The 19370-nt window shown below is 43.2% G+C and overlaps 1 protein-coding gene across 1 annotated transcript; it reads left to right on the forward strand.

Annotated features, from left to right (window-relative positions):
* The first annotated feature begins 5483 nt into the window (after positions 1 to 5483).
* On the forward strand, positions 5484 to 14042 carry LOC105853871 (interleukin-37-like). The gene is made up of 5 exons (XM_012727333.1): positions 5484 to 5553; positions 10277 to 10327; positions 12844 to 12963; positions 13518 to 13636; positions 13791 to 14042. Exons 1-5 carry the CDS (start codon positions 5484 to 5486, stop codon positions 14040 to 14042), a joined length of 612 nt encoding a protein of 203 aa, XP_012582787.1.
* Positions 14043 to 19370: the final 5328 nt, after the last annotated feature.

A 19370-nucleotide genomic window follows, 5' to 3' on the forward strand; every position in this document is an offset into this window, starting at 1 on the left:
AATATAATAAAGGTTATAAACTATAAAAATCTACAGCCAATATTGTACTTAATAACAATATAAAATAAAAGTGGTATCATGCAGCAAAAGGAAATATTAAGAGATTAAAAGGAGAAACTATTGAGTAGGAGAAGATATTTACACATCACAACTAACGTTGGGTTAAAATCCAAGGTATACAAAGAACTCACCCAACTCAACAACACACACACACAAAAAAAAAACAACAGCTCAATTAAAAATGGGCAGAAGATCTGAATAGACACATATCCAAAAAAGATGTAGAGATGGCCAACAGACATGAAAAAAATCCTCAGCATAATTTCTGATAATGGAAAAGAAAATTGAAGCTACAATTAGACAGTTAATACTTGTGATAATGGCATAATTCAAAAAGACTCCTAACATATGGGAGAAAATATGAGAAAGAAAATTTTTCACACTGTTAATTGGGACATAAATTGATGCCTTTATTTTGGAAACTTTCCTTTAAAATCTAAAAATAAAAAAAAATCTAAAAATAAAAATACCATAGGATCTAGCTATCCTACTTCTGGGCATCTAGCTGAAGAACACAACACCATCAACCTTCAAAATCTATATGTTCCACAATGTTTTTTACAGCACTATACACAGTAGCTAAGATACGGAATAAAGATAGGATAAAGTCGTGGCACTCACACAGCGGGATACTACCCAGCTACAAGGAAAGATGATATTCTGCCATATGCACCAAAATGAAGGATCTTGAGAGGACTACATGAAGCCAACTTAGCCAGAAAGATAATATTAAATGATTTCACATATATGTTGGAATATAAGGAAGTAAAGCGAACAAAGTGATTGTGCTAAATAAAACAAACTAGTGGACCACTGATCACCGAACTGAGACTACCAGAGGAAAAGAGGTAGAGGTGAGAGAGTGCAGGAAAGGAGTGTTGGTGGGTATTTTGGTCTTGTTTTTTGGGTTTTCTTTTCCTTCATAAAATTTCTAAAAAATAATTCTGGTATACTTTGAGTTTCACCTATTTATGCTTACTACGGCTTTGAAAACTCCATATGTGGCTCATGCTTCAATTGGATACTAGCCTAGGATGAAACTACGTGCCAGAAAGATGGAGGAAGAACACCAAGGAGGCCAGTTCCTTAGCCTGGTCTGCATGGAAGAGGCAGGGGCTGGGAGGACCAAGCAGAACAAAGGATGTAACATAATCAATTTACAACCCTGAAAAACCAAACATTACACTTCCAGCTTTTGAAGTTAACTATCAAGTAATAGGCACAGTTTTCATTGACCATTGCTGGAACCCAACCAGAAAAGACATGTTCATCCCATGCTTGGCTTCCCTTGCCCCAGGTGGCAGATTATAGTGGGCTCCATATTCCCTGTATCAGCCGGATTCTTGCTCAGCCACCTAATGGTCTGCTTGCCTCAAGCCCTCCCTGATCTGGGCTGTCCTGCTCACTTTAGTCAGATCTTTCCAGAATACATATCTGCACTTACCACTAACTTCACTGAAACCTTCAATGAATACCCTATTGCTTGGGAAATAATGTTCAAATTCATTAGCGGGATGAGGTTGGCTTACATGCAAGGAGAAGGCAAATAAGGGAGGAATTACAGAGGTGCAGGCAGGTCCAGAGAAAGCAACAGGACATGGTGAAGCAGGAGAGGCAGCTGTTGACAGTTGGAAACCACTGTGGGACTGGTTGTAACCTATGTGCACACCTTCGCTGCCAACTTGGAGGGAGAGAGGGACACCGCCTAAACTTTCCTCCTTCCCTTTGATCGACCACTGCTGGAACCCAACCAGAAGATAAAGGACAAGACACTACTGAAGAGCCCTCAAGACACTGAGCAGGGAGAGACATGTAATGTGTGCACCTAAGGCTCTGGCCACCGTTTACTCTATGGATTCCTGACCCACCTCAAGCCACTCAGGGCTTCAGCTTATCCACCTCAAAGTAGCCAAGAAATCTCTGTGCATTGCAGGTCCAGTCACACCACTTTCATGGGTAAACCTTCAGCACCCATTCCCCAGCAAATTTAAACTCTATCATGAGACCCATGTAACTTTGTGAATGCAAATGTTTGGTTCATCACAAACCCCTTGAAGAACCATCATTGGTCACTGGCCTATCCAAGATCCTGATATAGAAAGGGCCTGGTGGTCAGGAAACCCTCAGACTGCCCTTTGGTCACCCTGGAACCTCAGGCTGCGCTTTGGTCATGCTGGAACACCTTCAGGACTTCTAGCTCCACCCTGGATGAGCTATTGTCAGAGCTGCCCATCTGGAGCCAGCAGAGGGCGCCAGGACATCGGCTGACTGCAGATTCTCAGTAAGGCTCTGGAACAGTCCTGGCTTGAGCCTATGCTGGCTCAAAAACCCTGCACATGGGTGTAGCCAGATTCCTTCCAACTTGTAGGTTAAATTTTTTGTTAGAAAAGTAGAACTAAGAAGAATTAAATTCTGACTACCTTTTAATCCTCTCTTCTCCCTAAACTCCTCCCTGTGGTAACTTTTAATTCATAAACAACATTTATTTCTCCAACTGCATTCCTGGGAACACTGAAAACCAATTGTATTGCATCCCTAACAAAAATTCTCTCTGCCCCAGGGAGGCTGGTAAAGTCATCAAGGACAAGTATCTGTTGGCCACAGAAGATGAACATGGTGATTGATGAAGTCTACACTGCTTGAACCTGGGGATAGGAAGCCCCACACTGTCTCACATCTATTTCCCTCTTCCCCTCCTCCCCCATATAATCATAGCACTACTGCCATGACAGAGACCACATGACCTGCAAATGAAAAATATTTACTTGTTGGTCCTTCACAGAAAAAGCTGCCGATGTTAGTGCAAACAAGGTCCAGGTTCAGACATGGTTCCCTGGAGAAAATGTTACTCTAAAGGCCTGTGAACTAATGAGACAATACATAACCAGCACACAGTGGTGAACAGGCCAGGGTCACCATAGGAGCACAAGAGAGAGCTGCCAGAGGCCACAGCAGTTCTGACAGTCCAGAGGTAGAGCCAGGCACTACCAAGAATTTTTTTCAAGGGAACAGGACAGGGACTGATCAAAGCACTGCCAAAGAGCTGCCCAGTGGTGTGGACCCTCAGTTCCACCCTCTGGGCCATCCTTCTGTGACTCCTCCCAAAGCGGGTTTGGTGGCTTGACAGTTCAAGACCCTCAGGTTTTAGCAAGCCGACTAGACTGACTTGAGCACTGGGCCTAGTTTCCCAAAGCTGTGGCACTCTGAGCATAAGCGAGGCTTCCACCTTGCAAGGGTAGAGGGGTAAGGAAAGGTGGCCTTCAGTAGCAGCATGATAACTAGATCAGGGTGGGGCCCGAGTACTGGCTCCATCATGCCCTGGGCAATGTCACGTGATCAAACATAGCCAAGACTCCTGTCCTAGGTGGGGCTTTTAGTATGATGATGTAGGTTTGGGTCATAGGGAGTTTATTTGGGAGCTGCACCTGCTTCCCCAGTGTCCAGGTACTTTTGTACCAACACAAAAGATCATCTGGAACATAAAGCTCATCTGCAGAGTGTGTGGGCTGGTTTTCAGGGTCTTTGACTGTTAACCTGTTTGTTTCCTTCTTACACTTCCCTTTCCATAAGGAATAGGCTGTGTTCGCTGCTGGCTTGTTTGCTCAGCCCACATCCTGCCTGCAGAAAGTTGGGGGTATTTATTTGCTATCACCTCTATTTAAAAAAAGGATCACAAACTTCTCAATTCCTGGCCCAAGTAAGTGGAGAATCTGCTGTTTTCTTGTCTTTTCTAACTTGTAGAGGTCATCTGAATTGTGTGACCTACTCTCATCTTCAAAGCCAGCAGTGGCTGATTCTTTTTAATACTGTATTACTCTAAATTCTCACTCTCCTGTTTTTCTCTTTCAATAATAATATCTTGCAATTACATTCAGCTGAAATGGATGATTTAGAATCCTCTCTCCATCTTGAATACTTAATCATTCTTAACTAAAACAACACATTTTCTTACAGTTTTGGAAGTCTGAAGTGAGTCACACTGTGCCAAAATCAAAAGTAAGTCTACACTCCTTCTAGAGGATCTACAGGGGAAATTCCTGGCCCAAGTAAGTAGAGAATCTGCTGTTTTCTTGCCTTTTCTAACTTCTAGAGATCTCCTGAATTGCATGACTTACTCTCATCTTCAAAGCCAGCAATTGCTGATTGAGTCTTTTTAAACACGGTATTACTCTAATTCTCACTCTCTGTTTTTTCTTTCAATAATAATATCTTGCAATTACATTTGGTTGAAATGGATGATTTAGAATCCTCTCCCCATCTCAAATACCTAATCATATTGGCTAAGTCCCTTTTGTCATGTAAAATAACATATCACAGGAACTAGGGGTTAGGATGTGAATACAAGACATCTTGTAGGAGATAGATGATAGATAAATGGTAGAAAGATAGATTGATAGGTAGAGAGATAGATAGACAGGTATAGATAGACAGACAGATAGGTAGACAGAGAGAGTTTCTTACAAAATGATCCTCCCAGGGGCCCTCTTTATTTTTTACTTTTAGCTATAATGCTTTTTAAAATGCTATACATTCTCAATTTGTAATACATTTCACTACCAAAAAAACATAGCTCTTGCTACCTTGGATCACCTGGGAGGCTTCTGTAGGACCAGCCCTTAAACTTTCTTCAGGGGCCTTAACTATTTCTGAAGTCTTACAATTTTCCACATTATTCCAGGCAATTTTGCTAACCTTTCCATCACCTTGAATGAGTATCATTTTTTTCCTGCAGCATTCTATCCCTCACTCATAACCTTCCGGCTTCTTCCCCTCACCCAAACCCAAGGCTGGGCTTACAAGTTTTAAGCTTTAATTATTGTAGCATCTCACTCCTGGTACTAAATTCTGTTCCAATACTCTTGTTTCTCTTCAGATCACATAAATCTTTTGTTTTTTAATAAGTTCTGTTTCAATTCTATGACTGCATAACAAACCACATATTTCACTCATAATGCTGCAACATGGCAGGGCTCAGTTGACGGGGTTGCCTGTCTTATGTGGCTCCCTCCTTCGGCTGACTTGTTGCTGGTTTGCAGCTAGGGTCAGAGGGACCTGTCAGGGGAGCCCCAATCCTTCCCATCTGGGTTTCTTAATAAGGCTGCTTGGAATTTCTCACAGAATGATAACTGAGGTACAAAAACAGTGCTCCATGAGACAGTTGCCAGTCCTGAAGACCTAGAAAAGGCCAGAAACAGGCACCAATTCACTGGGTTCTACTGGTCAAACAATCACAAAGCCCACTCAAGAGTCAAGGCGTCATACTCTTCAAGGAGAAGACTGTTCCAAACCGTACGGTTATCTTTCCTGCCTTACCAAGGGCCTATTGACTAATTTTGTGATCATAATTTCAAATCAATCCACTCCCATCTACTCTTTCCACCCACTCCCTTCCACTATCCATTCCTAGTGAGATGCTAGTCTCAATGACTCTCAGACACACCAGAGCACCAGACATCAGCTCGGAGCGGCAGGCGCTCAACATCCCTGGCCCAGGTATGTCATGCTCCCCCTGGCTTGTGGAACACCCCTCTGGGTTGTGGTGCCAGTGACTCCAGTCCTTGTCAAACCTGTGCCCAAGCTAAAGTGGTTTCCTTTCTATGACCCTGCGTGAACTGGTCTCAAGGACTTGGCCCGGCTATTTTCTCACCAGGAGGATCTCCTCCTTATGGCTTTGCTAACTTTTCCAAATTTTATAAGTAAGATCTACCCTAACAAAATTGCTCAAGGTACAGGAGCAGACTTTTCTCCCAGGAAGATTTACACTAGAAATCAGTGGGTTGTTAGCCATAAAGGCTGAAGGAGAGATGAGAGCTTGAGAACACGTATACACCCTGGTGCCTGTAGAAAAAAATTTTTTTTTTTTTTTTTTTTTTTTTTACAGCTCTAGCCCAGGTTGCAATGACTGGCTTTGAAGGTCAGAGAATGTATCTTAGGAGAACAGCATTGAGTATTCTTTACTGATGGTCACAGATCCCAGATGGCTAAGCCTCACTTCTTCTGTAGGTGATGTGTGCCTATGCTCTGGGTGAATGCCTTCTGAAGATATGTTGTGAATTTCATTAGCCTTGTGAGGCAATATCTAATCTCAGTCATCTAAATGTCTCCCGGTCTTCCTGGCTTTGGTGGTCAGTCATCACTTTTACATTGTATAAGTAGGAATTGACTCAACCCCGAACCAACACAGGGTAGAAACCCAGCCTCCCCTGCGCTGTTCCCCGGTATTACAATGATAACCTCTTGGAGTCCCTGAACCCCTTACAATCTGCTTATACGTTCATGGCTCACAGATATTTCAGGTTTTTTCTATGTTGATTCCAAATTGACCGAGAGTGTTTCTTCAAAAGGAAAATAAAAAATCAGCACTCTCACTAAGCAATTTTTCCACCCAGTAGTTCTAAAACTTGACATCAGAAACACCTGGGAGAATTTTTAAGTCTCCAGACACTGAGTCAGCTGCCTAGATCAATTAACTAAGAATTTCTGGTGGTGGGACCCAGGCTTCAATATTATTTTAAGTTCCTTGGGATACCTAATGTTAGCAATGCTTGAGAATCTCTCATCTAGCATGGTGTTTCTTGAGTGCTTTTGTGCATGACAATCATTTGAGGATCTTGTTAAAATACAGTGTGATTCTAAGTCTAGAATGGGGCTGAGATTCTTAATTTCTAAAGTGTTCTCAACTGATGCTGCTGCTGCTGAGTCCAAATTATACTTTGGCTAGCAAGGAACTAGCAGACATGGGGGTGAGAGCAATTCAGCAAGCAACAAACCATCACCAACAAACTTGGTGGACATCCACTGTGACACCACTGTCAGGAACTTCTCCAGGCCATCTTGTTCCCCAGGTCCCAGCTCCCAGGCCTTTTCTCTTATTTCCCACAGTTTCCCCTACTCCTAGTGTTGGGCCTGAGCAGTAATTCCACCCCTCCACCTTCCTTTGTCTGTGTGACTCCTCCCTAAACCCAGACAGATATGCACGCAGATACCACACCCTAGCGTTAATTCCTGGGACAGGTCGAAATTGGATTCTGATATCAGCTCCTGAGACTTCTATTCCTGGAAACATGCCCTTGTGTGGTTGAACTGTGACGCATGCTGTGACGCTTGCTAATCTTTGAATTCATTTGCTAAATTGAATTTGCGCGGGCTATGACTCATGTAACTGCCAATGAGGCCTATATATTCCCTGACATCCCCCTGGCCAGGGTCTTGCTTCCCTTGTGTAGCCTGCATGCCTGTAAGAAAGCTTGACCCCAGCTAGCTGGCTCAATAAACTCCGCTTGCTTGTGCATCTCTGGTTCTGTCCTTTGTGGAGGGAGGCAACCGGGTGATTTCGGACCTTAACACTAGGCTTCGGTCCGTCAGTCTCAGTAGCCTGGTAAAAGCTTCCATTTCCTTTCTTTACAGGGCAGATCAATCTATTGTTTTCTCTCTCTCCTAGAATATTCCAATCCCAGTTTACAAACTTTCCTTCCACACCTAAATGCACCATCAAAAGGATTTGCCTGCCCCAAGGCAGTACTGGAGAAAAACCACCTCCAGCTTCTAAAGCAGTAGTTCTGAGCTTTTTCAGTCCACAACACCCTGTGACTCGGAGCCTCTGAGACTAAGTTGTTTATTGGGTTTTCAGTTTGAAACAATTTAATGTTGGTGGTTTGTATGAGTCTGATGGTGTCCATGTTTCTTCTCCTGGATAATCTTAAGTATCCCGGCATCCTTATGAATATGTGAGTCACCTCATTTCCCTTTGGTGACAGTTTAGAGTCAGTTCTAATCTGCTAAGTAGGATAAACATGATTTCCAAATGCCCAAGCAAGGTAAGAAAACCTTGACTCTATATGGGCCAAATGGGGGGAGGACTGGACTCATTGGAAATGAAGAGAATTTCTGCGCACTACTTTCCACTGACCACTAACACAAGCAAGCTAGCACTCTATTCTCTGCTGTAACCAGGAAACTTACTTGCTAGATTTGTCTCCCAAAGGAATTTCCAAAAGAATAATAAAATCATCGAAGAAAGAAAAACAGGTAAGTAATTCCTCCACTGATTAAAAATTCATAAGCATGATTCACCTACTATCAGAAAATCTAGGAGGGAAGCTGTATCACCTGATAGTGTAAATTCTCTCCGGGAGCCCAACCTGTCCATAGTGTTTCTCAACTCTGGCTGCACATTAAAATCTCTTAGGAGCTTACATCAACTAGCACCCCACCCAGAACAGTGGAGGAAGTCACTGGTCATTGGACCCAAAGGTTTGTAACTTTTAAAGCACCCTATGTGATCCAAGGTACAGCCAGTTTTAAGTGCATGTCCCCAGATCTGCAGCATTGGTATCACCTAGGAACTTGTTAGAAACACAGTGTTGAGCCCCATTATAGACCGAGTGAATCAGGCTGCTTGTTCACAAGAGCCCTGGTCCCTCCAGAGTTAGGAAAACTCCTCCAGTCATTCAGAATCACAAAATGCTGGTGCTCTCTGAGATCTCACTCAACCCCTTTTGTATAGTATGTCTCTAGTGACCCCAAGCTTCTGTAATGTACCATGGCAGCCCCATGGGGTTGGAGCTGAGATGAGTCCCCTGTTTGCTTACCTCCTGCCTGGTGCTCCAACATCAGGAGGTCTGGATTTGACTCTTCCACTTGTTTCTTTCTATCTTGTTTCTGGCTCTGTGACCTTGAGGACATCACTCAAATCACAGAATTACCTTAGTGGCTAAAATCTAAGTAGAATTCCACTGTGAACTAGAGTGACCTGGCTCCATGACATTATGGGAATATTCCCAGGTAGAGACAGGGCAGGGTTTAGCAGGCACCACAAGCAGCTTGAGTGTTCCCTGGGCTGGAGGCTTCTTACCTGATTCTCTGATCTATGCAGGTCCTGCCTTCCTGTCACATTTCCAGTTGCTTGAGCAATGTCCTCTTTGGATCACAGCTCAGACCTGAAGGGGACTAAACATATTCCTCCAATGTACTTTGAGTCTCAGGATTAGGATCTACTGGACATGTGGGTAAATGGGCTTTTAGACTGTAAAGCCCTAAGCAGATCCAAAAGAAAATGAGGTCCTGTGTCCTCCACCCATAACAGAGGCTTGAGTGTGAGCCTGCCCTGCTGCTAGTCACTGGAATTGAGTTTCTTAGAGCCTTGCTACTTAGAGTGTGATCTGAGAACCTGTTTGGCATGTCGAACGTCAAGATCTTCCAGATTTATTGAATCAGAATTTGCATTTTAGCAAAATTCCCAGGAAATCTACCTACATGCAAAACAAAATATAGCAAATGCCAAAAATAATATATCTTTTGCCAGGCAAACCACAGAATTACCTTAATGGCTAAAATCTAAGTAGAATTCCACTGTGAACTAGAGTGACCTGGCTCCATGACATTATGGGAATATTCCCAGGTAGAGACAGGGCAGGGTTTAGCAGGCACCACAAGCAGCTTGAGTGTTCCCTGGGCTGGAGGCTTCTTACCTGATTCTCTGATCTATGCAGGTCCTGCCTTCCTGTCACATTTCCAGTTGCTTGAGCAATGTCCTCTTTGGATCACAGCTCAGACCTGAAAGCTGACCATGAGTCTCATGAAGACAAACCTAGGTCCCAGTCAGAGCCAAAACGTAAGAAGCCTCTACAAATGCATCCTTGGCACCAAAAGTGGTTCCCAAATGGGGACTAAGTTCAAAGCCGTCTGTAGAAACTGTTCTCTGTTCAATTTTTAGAAGACCTGGATCCTTAGAATTGCCCCAGCACATGAAATAGACAGAGACAGTTAAGGGAGAGGAGGGACTGGACATGCTGTGATTCTGAACCCAGTTCTGTGGGTTCTGAGTAGACAGTTTTCACACATACAGACAGAGGGAAGACTGAAAGCAGGGCTTCTTGGCCAGCTGGTTCATGGCTAGTGCCCCACAGACAAGCCACAAGGCAGGACTAAGATCTTCATCTGAAAAGGCTCTAGTCTCCAGAGCCAGAGGGGAGACCTCTTCAGAACAGAGAGGGTCTAGCTAGGTCCACAGGCAGCAAAATCTCTTGTGCTTCCTCAAAAAATAATTTGAAAAATAGGCTCTGAGAGCCGCTTTAGAGCCTGACTGAACATTATTCAACCCAGACTCTCCCAAAATTATTGGACATGGAACCTCCTTAAAAACTCTAATAATAAGGTCCAGTAAACTATTTAAATCCCAGACTGAGGGAAATGCCTCAATGTCTTTGATTCGCAGGCCCCCTGGAGTCAGACCTCACCCTTCTTTCTGTGGATCCTACCCACTCAGGTAAACTTCCTAGGGGTCCTGGATGAGAGGGAGGGTGGTGAGTAGTTAAGCCTTTCAAGGAGTGGGGAGCTCTCTCCTGGGGGCATCTAAAGAATGCAGTGAGGCAACATCCAGTTCTTGTATTTTCAGCTTTGAGAGACTTAGCCTTTGAAGGAAAGTAAACCCTGGAGGTTAACACAGGACTTAGAACTCTAGTGAAAAGGTCAGAAAACTACCATTTCTTGAGCAACTGTGTGGGAGACTGAGAACTTCCCACTTTTCTAATAAGACTGATCATCAGAAGGGTGTGTGACTTTCCAGACACTAAGCTAGTGGATAGAGGGGCCAGGATGACCAGCAGGTCTGCGTGACTCCAGATACAGGGGCCTTTCCCTCACATGAAGCAGGAAGACCTCAGGTTGAGTCTTTGAATATTTCCAGATAATGAAGACCTCATGCTAGAATAACCACATGTTTATGGTGCAGGAGAGGACTGGGCCTGGCCACCTCATTTGACAAGGGCTGTCCTGCCTTACTGGTGTCCTACATCGGGTGATTTCCTTCCAGAATGTGCCAATGGTGTTGTGGATCTGTGATTCAAGTGCATAAAGAGCTTAGAGGTCCTAGTTAGTGTTAAATTATCCTGTTTTATTAGATATCCTGGTACTTCTGTGCCATTTTATTCATAAGTCTTTCCAAAGAATACAATTTAAATTTGAAGATACAAATACATAGTATCTTCAGTTAGTATCAATCCTTTGATTGTTGTTTCATTTCCCAACTACAATAATTCATAATGGCTGGTGCCAGAAGAGTCCTGGAAAACATACCAATAACTTCCTGCAGGCCAGAGACCTACTAGGAGAACACTGACAGGTGCTAGCTGCTAGAAACCCCACACTGGGCCCTTGGTAATATAGATGGGTCAAAACTAACCCTATGAACAATGATGTAAAATATATATAAATAAGTTATATTTTAGAAAGAAATGAAAAATAGTATGTGAGTCATAAGTACAGAAAATCAAAGCACAGTATTTCTTCTAGAGTCCAATTTGAATAAACCCAGAAGCCCTGAATTTTACAACTAAGTGACAGTTTTCATGTTTCTTTTTGACAGATATTAGAATACAAAGTCAATTCTATCTAGCAAATTTGCCACAAATAAATCAGTATGTAGAGAGTATTATAGGTTTTTATGATGTGTGCATGTGTGGGCATATGTTTGTGTTATGTACGTATATTTGTCTCCACAAAAGATTGAACTTCCAAAGAACTGTAGCTGTTTTCTAATAAACATTTCTGAGACTATGCATCTAAAGTTAAAAAATTGAAAAATAACTAATCTACCTAAGGATGCAGTAACTCCAATAGAGGTATCACAATGCCATTGCCCTTACCAACTACAGGCCAAGGGCTGGGGCAGCCTTCTGAGGGGCTGGGGGAGGAGTAGATGTGAGCTGGGACAATGTGGAGAGCAGCTGGCAGGCAGGGAGGAGAACACGAACCCAGGGTGCCGGTTAAAGGGGCCATAATCATGGGTGAGTAGAAACCAAGACTGTGTGTGTATATGTGTGTTTCTGTGTCTATGTGTACATAATTATACAGAATGATTACTAATGTAACAAGACTACGTGTGTTTCTCTCTATATATATGTAATTATATAGTATAATTAATATTCTACAAGGTAATGTATCACATGATCACACCTTACATTTGTTAGTCTAAGCAGACTCCATGAAAATGAGACTTCATCAGTCTTATACGTAAATTCATGCCCCTACCCCACGCAGAGCCTCTGTTCAGTCACCTGCCCTAATCAGAGGTGTCACAGGGCAAGTCCTTGGTCTAAGATTGTCCCCCTGAAGCAGGACTGACCTGACTCAATGCCTAGACCCCCCTATATTCAGTGGCCACAACTGCAGCTGGTCCTGCCACTCACCCTGCCTCCCCAAGAGCAGGCACAGCCCCTCTGCCTCTTCCTCTAACCTCCTGCCATCTTCATCCCCTTTCAATACAAAGTTGCTACCCCAGGGTGCTTCCTGTGTCACCCCATCATTCTTACCCTCCACTGTTTTTACCATTGACCCAACTGGTAGCCTACATGGCCAAGATCCATGCAAAAGAGAGGGTGCTCAATATTACTCCTGCTAACAATAATGATAAAGGTCCACTGGGCGTGATTACGCTACTAGTCATGCTGATGGCTTTTCATTGAATCCCTCCATCCTCACATCAATCCTACACACTAAGATCACTTTTATTATCCTCATTTCACAGGTGAGCAAAATGAGATTTCAAGGTTTTAGAAATGTGTTCAGTTTATGAGTCACTGAATAGGGATTTCACCCCCAACTTGTCTGACTCTAGAGCACACATAGTTAATCACTGAAGTTCCTCCATAAAAGGATGAGTGGCTCAGCGTGAAAATCTAACTAGGGAAGTCCATCTCACTTGAATCCACAGGGCAAGGTGGGGGCCGAGACTGGAGAGATGAGGCATGTTAACTGTGAATAATCTCTGGTACTGTTTTTCAGGTGAAAAAATCAAGACCCTTATCCCGGAGAGGCATATTCTTCGAGACCCAAACCAGAGAGTTTTGGTCCTATCAGAAGAGGTCCTCCTTGCCCTGGAAGACAAAAAAAGCATAACTGGAGGTAATTCTTGCTTTTTGCAGCACAAGTAGTTCTTCTTCTCTTTCATTCCCCACCTGGCCTGCTTAGGGCTGGCTCCCAATGTAATAGCTCAGGGGTGGACAAAAAAATGCTCCCTGAGACTATGGTGATGGCACATGGGTGACTCAGTGATGGAAAACCCACGGGGATTACAAATTGAGATGAAAAAAAAAATGTAGAAAATGATGTAAAAATAAACTATTATATTATAAAAAATAAAAATGCTCCCTGAGAACACTCTCAAGGGCCAGGTGGCGTTGGACAGCAGTGAGGACAGAGAGATGGACACACAGTAGTCCTGGATCTAGAAGTTTCCCTGGGAGGATTAGGAGAAAGGAGGTGCCTGAGGCACAGGAAGAGGGAAATTCTGAGAATACAAAAGTCCTCGGAGCTGGGCCAACTCCAGAATGAGGATCTGGTCATATTGCTAAAGGGAAGTGAGTTGTAGCCAAAATATCAACCAAGAGAAAGATCCCTTTTCTACTTGAACACTGACCCAGTTTTCTGACTGTTTCCAGAAACCTTTTATATACTAGCTTCACAAACAGCTAACCCTGATACCATGGCACGAAATCAAATTTTTTTAGCTGTCTCCGAAGGGAAGTTGTGCCTCTACTGTGCCAAAGAGCCGACATGTCCCTCTTTACAACTGAAGGTAAGAGATCTGTGGAAGTAATTTCCCTCAATCCAGGGACATGGGAAGTCTTAACACTGAGGCTGAAAACCTAAACTTTGACAGAGACTGACTGCCCTAAATGTTCCTCCCCCAAGGAACCCAGCTCACTAATAAGCTCTCCTTCATGTTTTAGGAGATGGACATCACCCAGCTGAACTCACTGATGGAGGAAACGCGTCTGCCCTACACCTTCATCAGGAAGGACATTGGCTCCTATTTCACTTTGGAGTCTGCTGCAAATCCAGGGTACTTCATCTACACTTCCAACATACCCAGGCAGCCTGTGGGAGTAACCATGGATATTGGCAATGAAAACAACATTTATTTTCAATTTGGAGACCTTTATGTGAATCTCAGGGTGCGTGAGACTGACTATACAAACTGATGATACCGAGAATATGCGTAACAGTAGAAGTCTAATCCTTAACCCCTATAGCAATTGGACTAGAACAGTCAGGACTTGATTTAAAAAAAAATAGTAAGGAAAAAAAGAAACATTTCCTCTATTAATGATTCATACCAACAACTCCTTCAATGCATACCTGAAATGCAATTTTTATTTCACCATAAAGCCTCCCCACTTCTCTACTTGCTTGTAGTCTCTGCCAAATGTTATGAGTGAAGCTCACTGTCTTGCTACCGCCAGCACTGATAAAGAGCTCCTGCTTATTTGAGTCTCACAGTTTGTTTCCACAGCGAATAGGAAAATAAAAATATCTTCTCCCCACAACCCGTCGTCCTCACCTGACAAGTACATGGGCTTGTTTTCAGTATCATGTGCCCCTTTAATTCGGATGTAATTTGGGCAGTAAAAAGTAGAATACGGGCCCTCCCTAGTTGCGCAGCAGGTTAAAGCACAGCACTAAGAAGCTAAAGCAACTTCAGCATAAGTTCAATCCCTGCCCTGGAGGTGTCCCACATGGCGCGACAGACCTCTCCTGACCCGCCGGCTGCTCCCCTCAATCTTCCTGTCCTGCTCCCCACTCTGTCTCTGGTGAAGCCTCTCACCGCCCCTGCACCTCTGACCTGTACTTCAGTTCTGTGTGCATAAATAAATAAAACTTAAAATAAAAAATAGAATGCTTTTTGATTGATATTTTGTGATTGATTGATGCTAGGCTGCAATCATTTTCCAGAGAGCAATATTCTCAGCACCTGTGGGTTTGCTGCTTTCTGAAACACACCTGAGCTCACCATGGTGCTTCCCCAGATATAACCAAGTTGTACTGGTGAGCTCCTGATAACACAGCTCTAAATTTGGCCATGTGTATAGAGGCTGGCTAAATTCCGGGACCACCGATTCAGCTGCATGTGTAAACAGAAGTGGTTTCAGAGGGTTCACTGTCCAAAGGGGATGTCAAGGCGCTGTCTGTCAGTCTTCCTAGGGGCAGGGCAGAGCACGGGTTTGAGCAGATGAGAGGAGCTGGTGACAATGAGTCCAGAGCAGGTCACAGAAACCCAACAGGGCTCCTTCAAGGTGGCAACAAATTCTCCTGCGATGAGCTTAGCTTACACCCACTCTTTGCTCTGATGTCTCTTCCCTAGGGAATGTTAACACACCAAGACCTCAGTGAATCAGGAAACAAATGGTTAAGACAGTTAATTCTAGATCCTCAGAATACTGGGAAGCTAAGGGGTTAGATGACTAATAGCTGGGTCAGCGGGGCAGTTAGCATCTACATAACTGATTTACTCATAAGTAATTTTGTCATCTGACAAAAATCACATTTCAGTTGTATTGAGGGCCAGATTCCAACCACCCCCATCTGGTTTGAGCCCTTACCAGCATGTGATGAATCCAGAGTATGTGTGATTTTTCCTTTCGTGATTGGAGATGCACAGCTTTATTAATGTTCTAAGAGGAGGTGAGCTGCTACTTTCTGAAGCGAGGAAGCATGAACTGCCCCAAAGCATGCACAAATGGTCAGCACTGCCCAGTGCCTCCAGCAACCAATCACCAAAAGCTCCTCTGTCTCATTTTATCCTTCTTCCTTTTAAAACCTCCCCTAAGTCTTTTCTCTAGGAAGCTATCTACGAAGACTCAACCCCTTTTGCTGCCAATATTTGTACAGTAATGCACTTCTATATTTATTGCAGCACCATTACAATAGCTAAGATGTGAAAATAAACTAAATGCCTCAAAATAGATGACTGATGAAGAAGATGTGGTATATTACACGGTGGAGTATTACTCAGCAATCAAAAAGATACACTGTCATTTGCAGCAACATGGATGGAGTGGAATAAGTCAGAAGGAAGTGGAAAAATATGGGTGGTTTCACTTACAGGTAGAATTATAGGGAAACTGAACAAAGGGTCAGGAAAAAGGCAAAACCTTCAGGCTAACTACAGTCTGAGGCATCCAACAGGGGAGGGTTAGGAGTGGGACAAAAACAGGGTAGGAAGAGCATAAGGGACTGTGGTGACACTTCACAGGTGATATGATGGTGGGAGAATTATCATGATTACACTTTGGAAGAGAAATCAAATACTGTATACAAGTGAACAGCAATGTAAGGACATTAAAATCAAATAAAGATTTTAAAATTTAATTAAACTTAAAAAAATTTTTAGAAGTTGTACAGGTAAGAAAATCCTGTTTCTCCAACAAAACTTGGGGCTGGTCTATTGGTTGACATATCCAAATCTGCCCACAGGGCCCTCTGCATGCTCTGCAAAGCCTGTCCCTGCCCTCTTAGACCAAGTGGCCCTGATCCTGCCCGAGTTTTGTGACCAGCACCTTCTGCAACAGGGTTGTGGAAAAGTATAAGTTAGTATCCAGAAGATTCCAGATTCCCTGGTCAGTGGAACTTAGAATGCATTTTCCTACTAAAAATTGCCAAGTTCTGCCCCCCTACTCTGTCTCTGGTAAATCCTCTCACCCCCCTACCACCATCACCACACACATCTCGGGCCTTCACCCGAGATGGTCTTATATGTATAAACAAATTTTTAAAATAAGAATAAAAAACATCGTAGGGTTTTGAGAGTGAGATAGAGAACCCAGCCTATCGTGCAATGCATTTCACTTGTGGAAACAAATTGCTTCTTCACGTTGTGAGTGACGTGGTGGACGTCTGCAGGCTGCAGTCTGTCTGTGTCTCTTGCCTGTTAGAGCAGGAGGCAGCACACTTTCTGTTGTAGATTTTGAAGGCCACAGCCACATTCTGTGCTGTGGTAGCATGAAGGTGGCTGTGGATAGCCAGTAAACATGGGGTTGTGTGAGCAAACCATGCAAGTGGATGGTAAGCTGGATTCTGCCTACAGGCTATAGTTTGCCAACTACACTTGTTCTAAGATGAAGATCTTAAAGGTGGTTCCAGAAGACCCTAGTGTCACCTCTGCCTTGCTTGCAAAAGCTAGTTGTTAGCGAATCTTCCCAACACCATGTTCTGGGACCCCATATCAACAGGATTTTTTTATTTTTGTTTTTCTTTATTGAGGCAATATTGGTTTACAACACTGGACATGATTTAGATTTACAGATTTAAATTTAGGTTACAGCTTCACACCTCTTCAGCTGTAAGTCACCACAACACACCCACCATGCAGGCACCCATCGGTCCTTAATGGAGGCGGGGGGGGGCCCTCCCCACCTGTCCCCACTCCTTTCTCCCAACAGCAGCCTTAGTTCTGTTGTCATGTTTCTTGAGTTTGTTTTGGTTTAGATTTGCTTGTTCCTTTCCTTTGTGTGTTTTGTCCTCTCTATTCCACCTATAAATGAAACCATCCAGGATTTCCCAGGTTGAGAGTTTGAAGACTGACCCGCTGGGAGTTGTTACTCCCAGACCATAGACTTGGTGAGAGCTACGATTAGAACTCCCTCCCCAGACCAGAAAACTGGCCCCTAAACACAGCACTGGTTATTCTGGCTGTGATGGGGTAGAGGGTGGTGATTAGGTGAGCCATCAGTCCATCAGATTGTGTGGGAAAAACTAAATGTCAGCTCCTGGTTTTTGTTTGTTTGTTTTTTAATTTTATAATAGTTTATGTTTCATATTTTTTTGTATTTTTCCATCTCAATTGCAATCCCCTTGGGTTTCCCATCACCAAATCACCCATGTGCCACCACCACAGTCCAGTACATTTCCCTCCCCATACTGTTTTATAATCCCATTCCCCACTCCACCCCCACAGAATGTCTCTGGTATATAGCTGTTCATCATTATCATTATTTTCTCACCTATTCCGTTATATTCCTGCTATGAGAGAAACCATCCGGTATTTTACCTTTTCTTTCTGGCTTATTTCACTAAGCATGATCTTTTCCAGCTCCATCCAAGATGCTGCAAAAGACATGTGTTTCTTTTTTTTGGTTGCTGAGTAATATTCCATTGTGTATATGTACCACATCTTTTTAATCCAGTCATCCATTTTTGGAAATTTGGGCTGTTTCCATGTCTTTCCAATTGTGCATAAAGCAGCAATAAACATGGGGGTGCAGGTATCTTTTTGAATCAGTGTTTTTGTGTCTTTTGGGTAGTTACCTAGGAGTGGGATTGCTGGGTCATACAGAAGTTCCATTTTAGCAGTCTGAGGAAACTCCAAACAGTTTCCCATAGTGGTTGCACTAGTTTGCATTCCCACCAGCAGTGCAGGAGAGTTCCTTTTTCTCCACATCCTCGCCAACATTTGTTGTTGCTAGTTGTTTGAAGATGTGCCATTCTCACTGGGGTGAGGTGGTATCTCATTGTGGTTTTAATTTGCATCTCCCTTATTACAAGTGATGTTGAACATTTTTTCATATGCTTCTTGGCCATCTGCATTTCTTCTTTGGAGAAGTGTCTTTTTAGCTCTCTTGCCCATTTTTTGCTGGTTTTTTTTTTATTTTTGTTGAGTTTCATCAGTTCTCCATATATTTTTGTGATCACAATCCTTTATTGCTAGTTTTGTGTGAGGAAATTTTTTCCCAATCAGTGGGATGTCTGTTTGTTTTTGTAATGTCTCTTTTGCTGCACAGAAGCTCTTTAACTTGATGTAGTCCCATCTATTTATCCTTACCTTCACTATCATTACATTGGGTGCTCTATCTTTGAAGATGTCGGTCAGCTCCTGTTTTAAATCCTTCTAAATTTATGTGTGAGTTCAAAATGTACTAGTACCCCCATTTCAAAATGTGTCCCCAGTTTTTTTTAATTGATTAGGAAAATTGTAATAAAAAATAGACATAACAATTAAAAATAAATATTATTTTTTAAAAGAATCAATTTTAGGCCCTCCCTGGTGGCGCAGCGGGTTAAAGCACAGCACAAAGAAGCTTAAACCACTTCCGCATGAGTTCGATCCCACCTGTCCTGGAGGAGACCCACATGGCGGGGCAGACGTCTCCTGCCCGCTTGCTAATCCCCTCAGCAGTGTACTTCATCTATCTGCCTGTTCTGCTCCCCACTCTGTCTCTGGTGAATCCTCTCACCCTCCGCATCTCTGGCCTGTACCCCAGTTCTGTACGAATAAATAAATAAATCTTTTTTAAAAAAAGAATCAATTTTAATAACCTAAACAATGGGTATACAACTCCTAAGGCTGTGTATTATGCACTGTGCTGGGTAATTTTTCCCAAGAACAACACAGGATAAATAAATGTCTACTCTTTCTATTCCCAAGGCAGTCTTCTTGCCCCCACCTACCCCAGGACCTTGAATAGGGGCAGGAGGGGTGGCCAGATGTGAGAGGAACCTCTGGTAAAGGTGCTGCAAACTAAATGCTTGAGATG

This window comes from Condylura cristata, unplaced genomic scaffold (genome assembly GCF_000260355.1).
Source record: "Condylura cristata isolate star-nosed mole 26May11 unplaced genomic scaffold, ConCri1.0 scaffold00020, whole genome shotgun sequence".
In the NCBI taxonomy this organism is placed as follows: domain Eukaryota; kingdom Metazoa; phylum Chordata; class Mammalia; order Eulipotyphla; family Talpidae; genus Condylura; species Condylura cristata.